Source organism: Stegostoma tigrinum, chromosome 44 (assembly GCF_030684315.1).
Source record: "Stegostoma tigrinum isolate sSteTig4 chromosome 44, sSteTig4.hap1, whole genome shotgun sequence".
Lineage (NCBI taxonomy): Eukaryota > Metazoa > Chordata > Chondrichthyes > Orectolobiformes > Stegostomatidae > Stegostoma > Stegostoma tigrinum.
This window is the reverse complement of record NC_081397.1, coordinates 13285080-13303631: the sequence shown is the minus strand read 5'-3', so window position 1 is coordinate 13303631 and position 18552 is coordinate 13285080. Positions and strand designations below refer to the sequence as shown.

Below are 18552 nucleotides of genomic sequence, written 5' to 3'. Positions count from 1 at the left end.
GAGGTAAGTTACTTGCTGCAATATCCGTAGCCTTGGGCCTGCTCTTGTAGCCAATGTATTTATAGGATGAGTCCATTTCAGCTTATGCTTCATGGTAGCTCCCAGGATGTTGATAGTGGAGGATACAATGATGCTGAGGCCCAGGTCAAAGGATGTCTTACTGCACAACTCTGTGACACATTTTTACACTCACACGCTGATCAGACCTGGTATAGCCTCCATCCACCCGAACAGCAAGCTCTATCACAACAACCCCCAGTCCCAAATCTCTCTGGTATTGTATAGGTTACTGTGAGTGACGGTGAACAGAATTGGACATGTAGCACTGACCCTGAGAACAATCCTCCTGTATTACAGCGGGGCACTCACTGTTCCTTCCCCTCTCGGAAAGTCTGACCGGGCACACACTCACCTTGGCCGGTGGTTAGCTCCATCCCTCGTGCTGAGAAACTCCACGATCTGAGTGTCAGTGTTTACTGTTGAACTCCTGAACTTTGTTTGAGATTGAGATTTACTGTTCGCTTTCAGGGCAGGAAGAGCAAGTACTTTGAAATCACCAGCCGTGCTCCCTAAACTGAAGGGCAAACCCAAAGTGAAAGCAGGCAAGAAAACAGCAAAGAAATCCACTAGAGATAGTAGGAACTGCCTATGCTGGAGTCTGAGGGAACAATGTGTTGTGCTGGAGAAACACAGACAGGCAGCAGTAGAGGAGCAGGAAAGCTGACGTTTCGGGCCTGGGCCCTTCTTTCGAAATTTGGTAGGGGAAGGGGTCTCTGAAATAAATAGAGAGAGCAGGGTGATAGAAGGTGGCTAGTAGAGAGGATTGGTGGGAGAGAAGACGGATAGGTCACGGATGCGGGGATGGAGGGGCGTGGGGCTGGTCTTAGGATGAGGCGGGGCTGGGGAGATTTTCAAGCTAATAAAGCCCACATTGAGAACACTGGGTTGCAGGTTTCCAAGGCAGAATATGAGGTGCGGTTCCTGTAGTTTCTGGGTGGCATCGCTGTGACACTGGAGGAGGCCCAAGATGGATATGCCCTCTCTGGAGTGGGAGGGGGAGCTGAAGCGGTTCGCCACTGGGAGAAGTTGTCGTTTATCGCGATCCGAGCGGAGGTACTCCACAATGCGGTCTCCAAGCCTCCAGTCGGTACACCATGTAACTGTATGAAGCCAAAGGTTGTTCTCAGGGCCACCGACATCTCTCGGGGAAGAGCTGAGTCCGGATGAAATGACCACTGTCCCGTCTAAGAATGCAGATATACTTTAGATATTAATTGATTTGAATAACTCAAATATACACATCCGGGCCGTGATTTACACACAGCCCCTCTCCCTCATTCTACACTAAAACAGTGTAAGTTCCCACTCTCACTGTCACTGAGCATCAGATCGGGTGCAAATTCAGTTCATCTCCGTTTCCTTTTCACATATTCGGGGAGAGAGATTAGTAGCGCAGAAACCACGCTTCACAACAGAATTCACAAGAAATGCCATTCTCTGATTTATTGGAAGAGCAGAAACTGACATTGCATTGGAAGCGGCCGTGTTTTCTTGTTGAAGAAAGGCCGGGATGTGGGCGTTTAATTGTAACACAATTGCTTTTAAAAACTCCAGTTTTAACTGTCTTTGAACATGAAACTTGAGTCTGCAGGTTTTCTGCCGGGCCTTGGGTTCACTGCCCTTGTGGATAAAAGGTTTCGTTCCAGATCCAGTTGGGGGCGGGAGTTAGCTGGAGGCGGAGCTGGACATTTCTCTGCCTGTCACTCAGTTTCCTGCCCGGGCCGCCTCTCACTTTCTGTCAGCTCTTTCTCAGTCAGGTCGGGGCGGGCTATATAAAAAAGGAAGGTGAGGCAGCTCGGGTCTTATTCGGCATCGATTACAGTGAAGAAGTGTGATGTCTGGAAGAGGGAAGGGAGGCAAAGGCTTGGGAAAAGGCGGAGCGAAGCGGCACCGCAAAGTGCTCCGTGATAACATCCAGGGCATCACGAAACCAGCCATCCGGCGCCTGGCTCGCCGTGGCGGGGTCAAGCGCATCTCGGGCTTGATCTACGAGGAGACTCGCGGGGTGCTGAAGGTTTTCCTGGAGAATGTGATCAGGGATGCGGTGACCTACACTGAGCACGCCAAGCGCAAGACGGTGACTGCCATGGATGTGGTGTACGCTCTGAAACGCCAGGGCCGCACTCTGTATGGATTCGGCGGCTGAGCAAATCGTCCCTTTTCCAGCGAACCCAAAGGCTCTTTTCAGAGCCACCCAAACTCTCCGATTGAGGGCGGATACCTGAGGATGGGGAAGGCAGTACATATGGAGGGGACAGTGTACTGCAGCTGGTTATTTCACATTTTTCGCGACTTTTAATTTGGCTCATTCCATTACACAAATGCAGTAATTTCGTGTCCAGTGTCAAAAGAGAGAGATCAAGCAGTGAGAACGGAGACCTGAGCACAGGAAAGGCAACACATAGAGAGTGTGTACTGTGCCGCAGCTGGTTACTTCATATCTAGATTTGTAATTCCGCCCTGATGTTAAATGTTACATAGTGCAGTTTTTTTTTCTGTTTCATTCCTTCCAGGAATGATATTCAGTTCAGTTTTCTTTCAGGGAAGCCTCCAAAGGTTTTAATAACCTGTTGTTACACTCTGCCTGTTGCAGTTTCCGACTGATTATAACTGGGTGAAATAAAAATGAGCCGATTAATTGAGATTGTGTAACTTTAGTAACCTATTAGCTTTGAATATGCGGCACGGTAGCTCAGTGGTTAGCACTGCAGCCTCACAGCGCCAGGGACCCGGGTTCAATTCCAGCCTCGGGCGACTGTCTGTGTGGAGTTTGCACATTCTCCCCGTGTCTGCGTGGGTTTCCTCCGGGTGCTCCAGCTTCCTCCCACGGTCCAAAGATGTGCAGGCTAGGTGGATTGGCCATGCTAAATTGCCCATAGTGTTCAGGAGTGTGTGGGTGTAGGGGGAAGGGTCTGGGTGGGATGCTTCATGGGGCGGTGTGGACTTGTTGGGCCGAAGGGCCTGTTTCCACACTGTAGGTAATCTAATCTAATCTAATCTAATCTAAATCGGCGGTGTTTCTTAGATTCATTAACGAGGTGACTCGGCCGCTTGATCAGTGTGTCTGGGCTGTGTTAAAACGCCGCGCATTCCTCCTGCCTGTTCGGGACAGATCAGGCAATGAACCCGCGTCTTTTCCGCGTTAACTGTAAGTTTGGTTAAAAAAATCCCACAAAGTTCAGACTTTATCGTCGTCGGACATTATGATTGCGAGTAAATAGGCGGGCTTTTTGAAAGTGACCAACTCATTTCAAGTTAGCCATTCAGACTTCAACAATTATTTTACTGCCTTTCCTGTACCTTCCGGAGCAGTTTCTCAGGGGGTTGAGGGACGGGACTGTATCCATTCCAAGCTCTAGGGCGGGCTCTCCATTCCCTTAAATAGACAGCGCCGCAGCATTGAGAGCAGCAGCCTGTGTGTGTTGCAGAGTTGAAGAGGAATGGCCAGAACCAAGCAGACAGCGCGCAAATCAACCGGAGGGAAAGCTCCCCGCAAGCAGCTGACGACCAAAGCGGCCCGCAAGAGCGCTCCGGCCACGGGCGGAGTGAAAAAAGCCTCATCGCTACAGGCCCGGCACGGTGGCTCTGCGGGAGATCCGCCGCTACCAGAAATCCACCGAGCTGCTGATCCGCAAACTGCCGTTCCAGCGCCTGGACTTCAAGACCGACCTGCGCTTCCAGAGCTCGGCCGTGATGGCCCTGCAGGAGGCCAGCGAGGCTTACCTGGTGGGGCTGTTTGAGGACACCAACCTGTGTGCCATCCACGCCACATCCAGCTGGCTCCGCGGTGCGTACTCGGCCATGCACATTCATCCCGAGAAACACAACGGCTCTTTTTAGAACCACTCAACCGTCCAGAAGGAGTTAGGAACTATGGGCTTTCATAAATGTAAACCCACAGCATGCTATTCAAGTGTTTCAATGCCACAGCTGTACAGGAACGTAGATAACAAAACGTGTGTAGTTGGAGGAAGACAGCAGGCCAAGTAACATCTGCAGTTCCCATAATGTCGGTTATAAAAACTTGTTGGGTCTGAGATACACTAATTCACATTAAAGACAAATGGCAACTCGGGGCAATCAGGTTTATAAGTGCTCAGTAATCATAACACAATTCAAGTACTGCACCCTACATTTTATAAATTTCCGATGGAAACGCCTTTGTGGGCCAATTGCTTCCCTGGGCGTTTCCCCAGCAGTAACTGAGCTTGACGGAGGAGGATGGTGGGAAACGGTCGCCAAAGCGGAAAGTCCACCAAAACATACAAACGATTTTTGTACTTTGGGCAAAATTTCAATTGCACGACCAAATCTCCCACTCCCGTATTCATTCGATCCTCTGAGGCGGGTCGGTTTCGTATCGAATGGCCTCTTTGTTGCGCGGACTTCTTGCACGTCCTTTGTTCCCTGTCAGCGTATTGATGGGGATACCGCTTTGAGTTATTATTTAAAGTCGCTGTCCCGACAGTAAAACCTCAAACTTTATTCGTCCTGTCCCGTAGCTGCTCCAGTTTTAACTCGCTTAAAGCAAAAACAAAAAGGAATTAAGTTTGCGCATTTAGAATCCCATGTCAGCACACAAAATGAAAATTGATCAACCAGCAGTGACAGTCTAGCTGCTTTTCACTGATGTTGGGAGTGGCTCTGAAAAGAGCCTTTGGGTTGTCAGGTTAAAGAACGGTCTCTTCACTTTTTAGTGGCGCCCCCAGCGGCGGTTTTCTTGGGCAGCAGCACGGCCTGGATATTAGGCAGCACCCCGCCCTGAGCGATGGTCACCCCTCCCAGCAGCTTGTTGAGCTCCTCGTCGTTGCGCACGGCCAGCTGGAGGTGCCTGGGGATGATGCGGGTCTTCTTGTTGTCCCGGGCCGCGTTACCGGCCAGCTCGAGGATTTCAGCCGTCAGGTACTCGAGCACCGCAGCCAGATAGACCGGCGCTCCGGCACCCACACGCTCAGCATAGTTACCCTTTCTCAGGAGCCTGTGAACACGGCCCACCGGGAACTGCAGCCCAGCCCGGGACGACCGGGACTTCGCCTTCGCGCGAGCTTTACCGCCACCGCCCTTTCCTCTTCCAGACATCGCCACAGTCTCACAAACACTTTCACAGAGAATGCCGCAATGCGGCCACATCCCGCACTCTTATACCTTCGGGAGGAATGGGGGTGCGGCCATTGCTGATTGGTCACATTGTTCAGTATCTCCTAATGTCGTTTCAATGCCCACTCAGATATCTGCTTCCCTCACCAATCCGGAGAGGGCCTGGGGAGGGGGCCGGAAAATCCCGGCACCAAATCATCAACTGCTTTTTGTTCAAACGCCAAAAGCCCGCCAATATTGTATCAGTGAGAATGGGAACTGCAGATGCTGGAGAATCCAAGATAATAAAGTGTGGATCTGGATGAACACAGCAGGCCCAGCAGCATCTCAGGAGCACAAAAGCTGACGTTTCGGGCCGAGACCCTTCATCAGAGAGGGCGATGGGGTGGTTCTGGGATAAATAGGGAGAGCGCGGGAGGCGGACCGACGACGGAGACTATAGTTGGGGAGGAGGGAAGGGGAGGGGATAGGTCAGTTTAGGGAAGACGGACAGGTCAAGGAGATGGGATGAGGTTAGTAGGTGGAGATGGAGGTGCAGCTTGGGGTGGGAGGAAGGGATGGGTGAGAGGAAGAACCAGTTAGGGAGGCAGAGACAGGCTGGACTGGTTTTGGGAGGCAGGTGCTGAGGAAGGTGATGTGGCTGTGGTACCTGGTTTGCTTCAGGACATGGTCGAGTAGTTTCAAGGCTGAAGAGATTACAAGAGAGTTGCAGTGGGAGAGCGATTCCACAACCTAATGACTTATCACAGCTCGTGGTTGTGGATGAGGCTGCAGAGGGGGTTGTTTATCCGGGACGCTCCCCAGCTGGACTGCGCAGGTAACACTGGAAAAATCGTACTGGTTTTTTGAGGATTGGTCTGTATAGACCATGGCCGTCTCGTACTTTTTCTGGTCGTTTGGTCACCCAGCAGCCAGGACTGCTGGGCTTACCGGCGGGGCCAACGGGGAGGCACGACCCACACTATGCGCCAAAACGTCATAGTGGGTGACTATGCGATCTCATTAGAGATTCATTATGCCGAAGGTGTGAGATGGCAAACGAAACCATATCACACATCTCAGGATGCTGCCCATTCATAAAAAAATGCTCGGATAAAACGCCATAACAAGATTGCTGACCAGCTGCAGAAACATGTCAGTAAGTAAGTACGGCTGGACATCGTACGTGGAGCCCAGACTGTTTGACAAAAACGGCTCCCTATGGAAACCCGATCTCATATTTAGAAAAGACCAGAGGATCGCGGTGGTAGATGTCACAGTGCGGTACGAGAATGACAGTAAAGCACTGGAAACAGCATGGCGAGAAAAACAGGAGAAGTATAAACACCTGAATGCCGAGGTCACGGAATTGACAGGAGGCGTGGTGCCCAGATACTTTGGCTTCGTGATGGGCGCATGAGGCAAGTGGCTGGATATGAATAACCGCCTCATGAAATTCCTCGGCATCGAGAGATACGATACGTTCACCCAAAAGACATCAAGACTCACTCTGTCACTGACACTCGAACTCTTACAAATCTTCAGTGACAAGTGAGCAAAAGCCGCATACGGTGAGGTAAGATCCTCCACTGAGACAGAAGCAGGCCCACATAATCCTTACAAATTTGCCAGTAACATCAGTAGGGCCCCGCTGATAATGACGATAACAACCAGCCTCATATAACACCAGTATCACCTGGTCCTTGGTCTGTGGTGATGCTAGAGAGTACACAAACTTCGACGAGCGATGTAAAGACTCGGAAAAGGCCCGCAACAAGGGCCATCTAGGTCCAGACCGAGACAGCGACCTTGAGATGTTACCTCCTGCCTTACATGGAGCTGAGATCGGTGACCCCTCCCAGGGGGCTGGCTGACCCTGTAACGGATGACAGATAACGGGCAGCCCACCCTACGGTTGAGATAAGCATAAACACCCAAACCTTCTACAACAAAATTTATCGAGACACGAAGCAGGGCACAGACGAAAAAATGATAAGTGAGACTGGCGATGAAACAGCTGATGCAACTGCCTTCATGGAAGGAGTTGTTATCGAGCCAGTATGTGACAGACCGCCCGTCTCGGAAATCATCCACTATCCCGTCGATGGGCTGTTCTGCAAGGACTGCGACACCCTCTTCCCCACGGTGAGCCTGTTCAAGATCCATATGACTGAAGTGCACGGAATAAAGAACATCCGAACAAAATGTTCACGCTGTGATAAGGCAGGAGAATACCATTCAATAGCCTGCCATTATCCCAAATGCAAAGGAACGAAGCAACCCCCAACCGGGGACTTTGCATGCAGTGTGTGTGATCAACGGTTTTCAACACAATCAGGCCTTGGTCAACACGAGAGGCACAGGCACCTGGTTCTACGGAATGAGAAATGCCTCAAACTGGCACCCAAAGTCAAGGGCAAACCTGGGAGAAGCGACCGCGTATGGTCACAGGAGGTGGTGGCACTCCTGAGGGAATTGGAGGCGAGATTTGCAGGATGCAAATTTATAAAGAAATCCATTGCAAGCATCCTGAAAACCAAAACACCAAAGCAAATCTCAGACAAGTGCAGGCTCCTGGCAAACACCCCGACAGAGGTCCAGACCATCTGCGAGCCAACAATAGACTTGCACGATTCTGAGGCAGGGAGTGACCAGGAGAATTCCGATGATCAAGCCCAATGCCAAAGAGCCAGCCGAAAAACACCGGCTTCGGTCCCTAAACATCGGGACGTAGATGACCAGCTTACACAAGCTGAAGAGCTCTTGAGCGCAAGGAAGGATCCGGGCACGTTTGCCCTCGGAATCGGACTAGCGGAAAGCATTCCCGACCTGCTAATGAATAGTAGGAGAAGACAGGACAAAAACAAGAGGCCTCAAAAAGATCGGGCCAAGAAAGACATAAAGCCCGGTAGCAATACCGGAGCCAAAAAATGGTGGGCAGCACGTAAAGCGCTGTTTAGAGCAACACAGCGGCCTTACAAAACCAACCGGCATCAACTAGCTCGCGAGATCATGGGGGCGCCGACCTCATCCGCTTGTCCTCTCTCAAAAGAGGAATTGGAGACATGTTTCTGTGAGAAACTGTCTGCACCAAACAAGAAATCAAACATAAATAAGTATGCCCCATACACTGGCAAAGTCGATGACGGGTCCTTGATGAAACCCATAGAGGTAGAGGAGGTTGAAGCGGCCATCAAGGGGATAGGCGCGAACTGTGCCGCTGTACCAGACGGCCTGAAACTGCAGGACATAAGAACACTCCATGAGCAGAGGAAACTCATCTACCCCGCCTCTTTTCCTTATGGCTAACGTCAATCACGATCCCCGATTCACTAAAAAAGAGTCGAACTTGTAATCTCTTCAGCCTTGAAACTACTTGATCATGTTCTGAAGCAAAACAGGTAACACAGACACTTCTCTTTTGACTCCTCCCACTTCCTACAGACTAAGGGGGTGGCCATGGGCACCCGCATGCGCCCCAGCTATGCCTGCCTCTTTGGAGGTTACGTAGAACAGTCCCTCTTCCGCACCTACACAGGCCCCAAACCCCACCTCTTCCTCCACTACATTGATGACTGTATCGGCACCGCCTCTTGCTCCCCAGAGGAGCTCGAACAGTTCATCCACTTCAACACCTTCCACCCCAACTTTCAGTTCACCTGGGCCATCTCCAGCACATCCCTCACCTTCCTGGACCGCTCAGTCTCCATCTCAGGCAACCAGCTTGTAACTGATGTCCATTTCAAGCCCACCGACTCCCACAGCTACCTAGAATACACCTCCTCCCACCCACCCTCCTGCAAAAATTCCATTCCCTATTCCCAATTCCTCCGCCTCTGCCGCATCTGCTCCCACGATAAGACATTCCACTCCCGCACATCCCAGATGTCCAAGTTCTTCAAGGACCGCAACTTTCCCCCCACAGCGATCGAGAAGGCCCTTGACCGCGTCTCCCGTATTTCCCGCAACACATCCCTCACACCCCGCCCCCGCCACAACCGCCCAAAGAGGATCCCCCTCGTTCTCACACACCACCCTACCAACCTCCGGATACAACGCATCATCCTCCGACAATTTCGCCATTTACAATCCAACCCCACCACCCAAGACATTTTTCCATCCCCACCCCTGTCTGCTTTCCGGAGAGACCACTCTCTCCATGACTCCCTTGTTCGCTCCACACTGCCCTCCAACCCCACCACACCCGGCACCTTCCCCTGCAACCGCAGGAAATGCTACACTTGACCCACACCTCCTCCCTCACCCCAATCCCAGGCCCCAAGATGACATTCCACATTAAGCAGAGGTTCACCTGCACATCTGCCAATGTGGTATACTGCATCCACTGTACCCGGTGTGGCTTCCTCTACATTGGGGAAACCAAGCGGAGGCTTGGAGACCGCTTTGCAGAACACCTCTGCTCAGTTCGCAACAAACAACTGCACCTCCCAGTCGCAAACCATTTCCACTCCCCCTCCCATTCTCTAGATGACATGTCCATCATGGGCCTCCTGCACTGCCACAATGATGCCACCCGAAGGTTGCAGGAACAGCAACTCATATTCCGCCTGGGAACCCTGCAGCCTAATGGTATCAATGTGGACTTCACCAGTTTCAAAATCTCCCCTTCCCCTACTGCATCCCTAAACCAGCCCAGTTCGTCCCCTCCCCCTACTGCACCACACAACCAGCCCAGCTCTTCCCGCCCACACTGCATCCCAAAACCAGTCCAACCTGTCTCTGCCTCCCTAACCGGCTCTTCCTCTCACCCATCCCTTCCTCCCACCCCAAGCCGCACCCCCAGCTACCTCCAACCTCATCCCAACTCCTTGACCTGTCCGTCTTCCCTGGACGGACCTATCCCCTCCCTACCTCCCCACCTACACTCTCTCCACCTATCTTCTTTTCTCTCCATCTTCGGTCCGCCTCCCCCTCTCTCCCTATTTATTCCAGGTCCCCCTCACCCCATCCCCCTCTCTGATGAAGGGTCTCGGCCCGAAACGTCAGCTTTTGTGCTCCTGAGATGCTGCTTGGCCTGCTGTGTTCATCCAGCCTCACATTTTACTATCTTAAACAAGGAAAAATGCGTTCATACTTCAGATAATATACTTTTAGAATACACTTGTACACTTCACACCATCTCTGTCTGATTCCCCGGCCTTGTTAAATCCGTCTGTTTTCAATCTTGAAGTTACCCCGCCCCCCAAAAAACAAGATTAAGCGGAAGGGGGAAAGAAAAGCCCGCCGAAAGTTATTCTCTGCACAGCTTTAATTTAATTTAATTCACATCAGCACCCGGATATAATGATAAAAGTATCACACAACTTTTTCTTTCTCGTTGAACTCAATACTGCTTTAAACAATATTTTACAATCGCGCTCCCTGTTGCACAAGATCAACAATATTTCTACTTTTGCGATGCCAGTCCGGCAGCTGTTCTGCTTTTATCTCGGTTCACTTGGAAATTTTCCCGCCGACAGCAGAAAGCCTCATTTATAGCTTTCTGCAAAACTGGATAGAACCCGCGGGGAGATTTTAAAAATAAAACAAAATTCCTCTGCGTGGAAACCGTAGAAAAATACCGGCGCCAATATTCAACCGTTTTCTTTGCGATTTAAAAAGCCCGCCAACATGGGCAATACGAGGAAGAGGTTTTACAAGTATTTTTGCATTAATGGCCACGATTTAATTTCCTTTCAGTTAAAAATGTTCACTTCACATAATCTCTCTCTGCCACTCCCTAAGCAACACCGTTTTCCGAAAACATTGTAAAATAGCCCTCACTTATTGGGCTGGATCAGTCTTTCCGGACGGTCTCGGTTCATTTTGAAAGCCTCTCACCGACAGCAGAAAGCCCCACACACTGCAAACTGAAAAAAAATCGGATAAATTCCCTGACAGATTTGGAAATTGAAAAAGGAATCGCACGACATTTCTACTAATGGGACTCAAATAAGAGATCATAATTTTTCGCGGGTGAAATCCAGCGTTCATACCCTATTGGGACAAATTTGAAAAAAAAACCAACATGTAGGATATGTGGTGGGGTGGGGGGAGTTTCACAAAGAGGAATGAACAGTTTAATTTTTCTTTGAATTTAATTCACTTTAACATTGATGTATTTATAAAAACGTACACAACGTTTTTCTTCCGGGTGAGCGGGTTAAAACTTGAAACAATAGTTTGAAGTTGCCCTCCCATATTGTCCTTGAACACAGTTTCACACTTGCGACTGCAATCCTGGCTCGGGCTTTATCTCAGTTCATTTTGAAAGCCTCTCACCCACAGCTGAAATCCTCAATGACAAGTATTCTGCAAAATATGTTCGTGGGACTCGAGCAGTTAGTTTTCTTTCCAGGGGGTGAAATTCCTGATCATGGGGTAAATAATAACTGGAACATAAAGTAGGTGCTGGAAAAAATGACTGAGTGACGATAAATATGCATCTGTGCAGGGAGGGAGGAGAGACTGGGTAGGAAGGCAACCGAAAGTAACGGAGAAAGGGACAGGGACCAGCACATTAATTTTTAGAACGTTTGTGTAAACAAAGATAAAGATTAGGGACATTAATTATAGATACCGAGAATCATTTACAAACGAAAAATGGTTCAACTGCTTCATTGAAATTGTGGGTGGCTCTGAAAAGAGCCGTTGGGTTTTGGATGTGTTTTTCTCTGCACAATGTGGGGTCTCACTTGGAGCTGGTGTACTTGGTCACCGCCTTTGTACCCTCCGACACGGCGTGCTTGGCCAGCTCCCCGGGCAGCAGCAGCCGCACCGCGGTCTGGATCTCCCGGGAGCTGATGGTGCTGCGCTTGTTGTAATGGGCCAGGCGGGAAGCCTCCCCCGCGATACGCTCGAAAATATCGTTGACGAACGAGTTCATGATGCTCATCGCCTTGGAAGAGATGCCGGTGTCGGGGTGAACCTGCTTCATCACTTTGTAGATGTAGATGCAGTAACTTTCTTTCCTACATCTTCTCCGTTTCTTACCGCCTTTCGCTGGCGCCCTCTTCACCACTTTCTTCGCGCCCTTCTTGGCAACTTGTCCTTTCTTCTCCTCCACCATCGCTGCGCTCACTGTCAGACACAGAATAAGGGAAAGCGGGCTCGGGGCTCGCCTTTTGTAGCCTGATTGCGTCAGCAATGCTAATGAGGGATGGGGGAAAGCCTTGTTACTGATTGGTTCGATTAAGAGTTTCAGACAAATCTACTTCTCTGTGATTGGTTAGTGCGGGACACAACGTGGATCTGCCAGAGATAGTGGGAACTGCAGATGCTGGAGAATCCGAGACAACAAAGTGTGGAGCCGGATGAACACAGCTCGCCAAGCAGCATCTCAGGAGCGCAAAAGCCGATGTTTCGGATCTAGACCTAAGGGTCTAGGTCAGCTTTTGCGCTCCTGAGATGCTGCTTGGCCTGTTGCGTTCATCCAGCTCCACACTTTGTTATCGTGGATCTGCCAGGAACTGCAGTGAAATTTCAAACGCAAACAGAAATTTTGTACACGGATCAAACTCCGAACTTTCTCTAAATAGTGAGATCCTAATCGCGATTTTTTCTGCATCTTTGATAATGTTTTTCTTTTCTCCTCTGTTTAAAAATGTCATCACGTTAATTGCCAGTGACAAAATGCACTGAAATCAGACAGTGGTGTGTTTCACTCCTGGAAATGACGTAACTTGATGAGCATGGGACTTCGGGAATGTTCTCTCTTGCTTGTGTTTCTTGTTAAGGACTTTATACCAGCATCTGTTCTGTCAAGACCCTTTACTTGTTGTTTCCTCGAAAGGTTTGACGTCCTTCTTCAAATCTCCAATATGTCTAGACCCAAACTATTCATACATTCCTCAGACACCTGCCAGCGTGTCTCGGTATCAGTTTTACTCGGATTACCTCGGTCACAGACGAGCACTGATGTACTTTGACCAGTGCCTTTTGCTTTCTATTGATTAGACACATTTTACTCTCTCTCCCACTGAGGCTCTTCAATCAGTGTCACTGTCAGTTTCTGCTGCAAGATATGAGTGTAGTTATCCATCTAGCCTGTCAATTTCTGCAATGTCAACTTGTCTGTTTAGTCATCCATTTATATTTCTCATTTTCTGCTCAGTGAGTGTGTGTGAGAGAGTGTGTATGTGTGCAGTGACCAATACATAGGTGTCAGATACTGCACTGTTGATATGCATGTACTTATCAAAGTGTACCTGTCAGTTCAAGCTGGATGACATTGGGAGCGTTATTACCAAGCTGTTCCTGTCAGTTTCTGCTTCATGGATACTTGAAGTTAGTAATCAATATGTCCCTGTGAGAATCTGCTTGTGAAAACTGGAGTGTAGTTATCACACTGCACCTAACAGTTTTTTTTTAAGTCTGTGGATATTTAAATGCATTTATAAAATTGGACCTGTGAAGTTATGCTGTGAAACTGGAGTGTTATCAACAATCTGTTCTTCCCTGTTGCTACGATGTGGATATGTAAGTGTAGTTATCATTTGGGTACGTGTAGTTTGATACATGAGCATAGATATTAATTTGTACATAGGTTTTTATAATGTTAAGTTAAGAATGGTTTTTGCAAAACGTATGTCAATATGTGAATGTCATCAATCTGTTTTTGCCTGTTTCTACAGGGTGAATGATTAAGCAGACATATCAACGCATGCTTGTCAGTTTCTATCTGTCAACGTGGCTGAACTTTGGCAGCCAGTAATATTCTCTGTGAGGATGCAATTTATTATGTGGTAGCTGTTATTAGAGTGATCTAATGCAGATTAGATTCAGTTTAAGTGTATATTTTGGACGAGTATTCAGTCTATCCATCTTCAAAAATGGTGTAAATGTCAAAGGGCTATGAATGCAGAAATGTGACGTTATTGACGAGCTGGCTTGTTTTTGTTCAGACGTTTTGCCAGCATGCGAGGTGTCATCATCAGTAGAGCCTCTGATGATGCAACATTATTCTCCTCTGCTTGGAATTTACACTGTCAGGCCTGTTATGCTGAATACTGTCATGAAAGATTTGATCTATACAGGTTTATACATGTGGTCCAATTCTATGTTTGTGTGGAGAACAATGTCTCTAGGAATTCCTGTACATGTTTGGCTTAGGCTGCTATGGTTACTTTATCCAACAAAAACAAAAAGGTGCTGGAAAAGCTCAGCAGGTCAGGCAGCATCGGTGAAGGGAAAAACAGAGACTTAGCCTTTCGGGTCCAGTAACCTTTCCTCAGAACCAGTTACTGCTGAGCTGCAGAGCTTTTCCAGCAAGGTTGTCTTTTGTTCCTGATTTACAGCATCCACAGTTCTTTGTTTTTAATACGGTTACTTTGTCCTATTTTAACTGATGGCCTTGGTTGTCTGAATGTATCACATATTCAGACAATAAAGGCCATCAGGTTAACATGTGACAAAGTAACCATGGTAGCCCAAGCCAAACACAGACGCAGGAATTCCGAGAGGCATGGTTTTCCATGCATACTTCAATCAACAAGATTATAGAATCGGATCCCATATATGAAAACTCAGACAGATCAAAACCAGAAGTGACAGTACTCACCATAATGGACCATACAGTATAAATTCCATGGGGAGTGGAATAACATTGAGTCATTGGAGGCTCCACTGATGATGCCACCAAGCATGGCAATGACTTGTATGAAGAAAAGCAAGCCAGCTCAACAAGCAAGTTAACATTATCAACTATCTGAGCTGCAGATCTTGCAAAACACTTTAAATGCTGAAATCTGTTCCAACTGGGCAGGTGTGCATTGTGAATGGTGGAAAAAAAAACAATAAACTTGTATTTCCTTTGTGCTGTTTGAACAAATCTCACTGGAAATTGTCCTCAATGTGTGTCTGACTCAATCTACTCTGTGACTGTGGAGAAGATGCTCTCTGCTCTAACAGCGGTAACATACCTTCTGTTTGTTAGAAGCAGCTGGTCACACTTGGCTTTGTACCGAGGGAATATTACTTTCTCTTAGTCCCTCAAGTATTTGCCTGGAGGAAGACAGAAGAGAACTCTCCTGTAAATCATCATCAGCCAAGTTTAATAATATTTCATTGATCAATGCAATATTCAGTTAATAATCATTACAATATTTAATTTCAAGCCAGGAATCTGGACAGAATTTAGGTGTTTGATTCCACTCTTGCTCTGAGCTGCTTCTTTGTCTTGTGATTTTTCTTTTTGTTAATTCCATACCAATTGAGTGAAGTCCAGAAACAAACTAAGTGTCCAGATCCATGAATGGACTACACAATGTGAGTGGGTCTGTAGATATGAGTTTATTTGTTGATCTATTCATGTCTCACACATTAGTGAGCCTTTGTTAGATTACTTATGTATTCACACAGCAGAGACTGACGGGGACCTGTGAGATTCTGCCCTGTGTTTATTTGAGAAGTTATCAAATTGGACTTGACTGTGATTTTTTTTCCCCCTTTGTAAATATGAGAATGCCATTGTAAGTCTTTACCTGATTGTTTGTGTTGTGGGAATGTTCGTGTCAGTGTCTGCAATGTGAGTATACTTATCCATCTGTGCCAGTCGTTTTCTGCTATCTGAATGGAAGACAGTAGGATTCAGACTGTGCTTCTCAGTTTCTGCTATGTCAACACGAGCTTGGTTTTTCATGTTTACCTGTCAGTTCCGAGCTTTGAATGTGTGGGTGCAGTTGTTAACGTAACCCTCAATGTTTCTGCTTGTAAAAATGCAACCATATTCATTGAATCGTAACAGTCATTTTCAGACATGTGCATATGAAAATGTAGTTATCCATCTGTGATTGTCAGTTTCTGTTCTGTAATTATGTGAGTGTGCTTTTCAGTGCACACCAATCAATTTCTGTTGTGTGAATATGATTGTCATTATCAATCTGAACCTTGTCAGTGTCTCCCCAGTGAATATTCTTGTGTAATTATCAGGATTATACCGGTAAGTTTCTGCTGTGAATTATTAATTAATTTGTTATTACCTTCCGTCCATCAGTTTCCGGTTTCTAATGTGGGAGTGCATCTATCAATTTGTCTGTGCCAAATTTTGCAATGTGTATTTGTGCATACAGTTATCAATCCGCTCCTGTCAGCATCCTCTGTTTATGAGGGTGCGGTCACCAATCTATTCTGTCACGTTTAGCTCAGTGAATTTGAGAGTGTAGTTACCAATCCATAACTGTCAGGTTCAACTCTGTGAATGTGAGGAGAAAAGGTAATAGTCTACTAGCATTGTCGTTGGACTATTATTCCAGAGCTAGATATTATTCTGCGACCGCAGTTCAAGTCCCATCATAGCAGATTATTGAATTAAAATTCAACAATAAACTAAGAAAAAAGTTGAGTGACAATTCTCCACAAAAATAAATCTGGTCCTCTCACAGCCTTTTGGGAACCAAGTCTCCCATCCTTCCCTCGTCTGGCCTACATGTGATCCCAGACCCACAGCAATGTGGTTGGCACTGAACTGCCTTCTGTGCACAATTAAGGATAGTCCATAACACACACATCCCATCAATATATTTTCAAAACAAAAAAAATGTCAGAATGCAGTTATCAATCTGTCTCTTCCAGTCACTGTTTTGTTAACGTGTTAAAAGTTATCATCCTGTATCTGTCAATTTCTGCAATGCCGTATATAATGGCAGTTACCAATTTTTCTTGCTTTACAATGTCACCATGAGACAACTGATCTGTCAGTTTCTGCTAAGAGTGTATTTATCAAATTGTTCCTGTCAGTTTTTGCTTTGTCAATCTGAGTGCAGTTAATCAATACCTGTCAGTTTCTGCAAGGTGAAAGTAAGAGTTCTGTTATGAACATACACTGTCACATTCTGCTCTCAAAGTATCGAGAGCAGATATCGTGCTGACACCATCAACGTCTGCTCTGCAAATCTGAGCGCAGTTATTCATCTGCACTTGTCAGTTTCAACTTTGTGAATGTGAGTAATTAGCATTCTCTCCCCATGTTTCTTTTACGTGAACATGAGTTTAGTTATCATTCTGTCCTTGTGGAGGCTCGGGAACTTGGGGAAATAAATATGGATGTCTTGAAAACAGTCCACATGACCTAACAGGTGGTGTTAGAGTCAGGGACAAAAAAACCCAAAAGGTGGCTAAATTGGCAGGACCTAATCAGATTATTGTAGATTTTCAGGATATCGGGATTTTGCGGGAAGCTATGTTGATCATTTGAACAAATGACATTGTTCTCTTGCTTTCTTGTAACATTTTGCAGGAAGGATTATCCCATCCCTGTCACATATTGCAAAGCAAATGTGTGGCTATGGTTATCAAATCTGTACACTCAGTTTTTGCCATGTGAATGAGAGGGTGCAGTTATAAATCTCAGTTTCTGCAATGATAATGGAAGTGCAATTATCAGTCTCCATCAGTTTCTGCTGTATCCATAGATGGGTTTAGTTATTATCAGTACATGTCAGTTTCTGTCACATCAATGTGTGAGTGTTATCAACCTGCCCCTGACAGTTACTGTAATGCAGGTGGGTGACTGTAGTTATTAAGCTGTAGCTCTCTGTTACTGCCATGTGAATGAGTGTAGTTGTGCACCTACACATCAGTTGCTGGTGGTCAATGCATGAGTGTAGTTGTCACTTCTATACCTGTTTTGTATTTGCTTGTCAATCTGAGTTTAGTAATCGATCAGTTATTGTCAGATTCTGCTGTGAAAATCTGATAGTTATCAAACTGTACCTGTCAGTTTAAACAAATATGAAACTGGGAGTTTTATTATTAATCTGTTTCTGTCAGTTTTTGCTGTGTAGATATGATAGATTTGTAATCAAAAGTTCTGTCAGTAAATGCCATGTGAATGTCTGAGTCCATTTACCAGTCAGTCCCTGTCAGTTTCCGCTCTGTGTGTCTGAGTGTGCAGTTATAAATCTGTAACTGGTAGTCTCTGTTACATGACTATTTCCGGGAAAGATTGATAAATGCCCTATCAGCCAGTGAGTGTTCTGTGAATGTGCTTAACAATTGGGATTTGCCAGTCCTGGTATAGAAATATAAATAATTTATCCTTGTCAGTTTCTACTGTATGTATCAATGAGTGGAGCTAGAAATCTGTACATATAATTTTTCCACCACATGAATAAGAGTACAGATGTCAATCTTTCGCTGTCTGTTTCTGCTCTGTGAATATCAAAGTACAGTTATCAATCTGTACATGTCAGCTGCTGCTTTGTGAATCTCTGAGTTTAGTTATCAACCCAAGCCTGTCAGTTTCTGCTTTAAGAACGTAGGAGTGCAGTTATCAGCCTGTACCTGTCAGTTATTGCTCCATGCATTTGTTTTGTGCAATGGGTTGTGTAATGTAAAAGCAAAAGGTTTTGTAACTCCAAAAGTGCAGAGTCTAACCGACAGAAATTATATCAAGGGCTGTTCTTCAAGATGGCATCA

At 46.7% G+C, this 18552-nt stretch overlaps 4 protein-coding genes and 1 pseudogene across 6 annotated transcripts in view; 2 read left to right on the top strand and 3 right to left on the bottom strand.

The window, feature by feature from the left end:
• The window catches only part of LOC132207173 (late histone H2B.L4-like), a 228244-nt gene that overhangs the window by 75440 nt on the left and 134252 nt on the right, over nucleotides 1-18552 (bottom strand). The gene's annotated exons all lie outside the window — the stretch shown is intronic.
• LOC132207228 (histone H4) lies at nucleotides 1895-2655 on the top strand. The gene has a single exon (XM_059642458.1). The coding sequence runs from the start codon at nucleotides 1895-1897 to the stop codon at nucleotides 2204-2206; it is 312 nt and encodes a 103-aa protein (XP_059498441.1). The 3' UTR covers nucleotides 2207-2655.
• LOC132206880 (histone H3-like) lies at nucleotides 3501-3900 on the top strand (annotated as a pseudogene).
• LOC132207210 (late histone H2A.2.2-like) lies at nucleotides 4367-5139 on the bottom strand. The gene has a single exon (XM_059642442.1). The coding sequence runs from the start codon at nucleotides 5137-5139 to the stop codon at nucleotides 4747-4749; it is 393 nt and encodes a 130-aa protein (XP_059498425.1). The 3' UTR covers nucleotides 4367-4746.
• On the bottom strand, nucleotides 10436-15139 carry LOC132207222 (late histone H2B.L4-like). The gene is made up of 2 exons (XM_059642453.1): nucleotides 15057-15139; nucleotides 10436-12285 (listed from the first exon to the last, which is right to left on the bottom strand). The coding sequence occupies exon 2, from the start codon at nucleotides 12203-12205 to the stop codon at nucleotides 11828-11830; it is 378 nt and encodes a 125-aa protein (XP_059498436.1). The 5' UTR covers nucleotides 12206-12285; nucleotides 15057-15139; the 3' UTR covers nucleotides 10436-11827.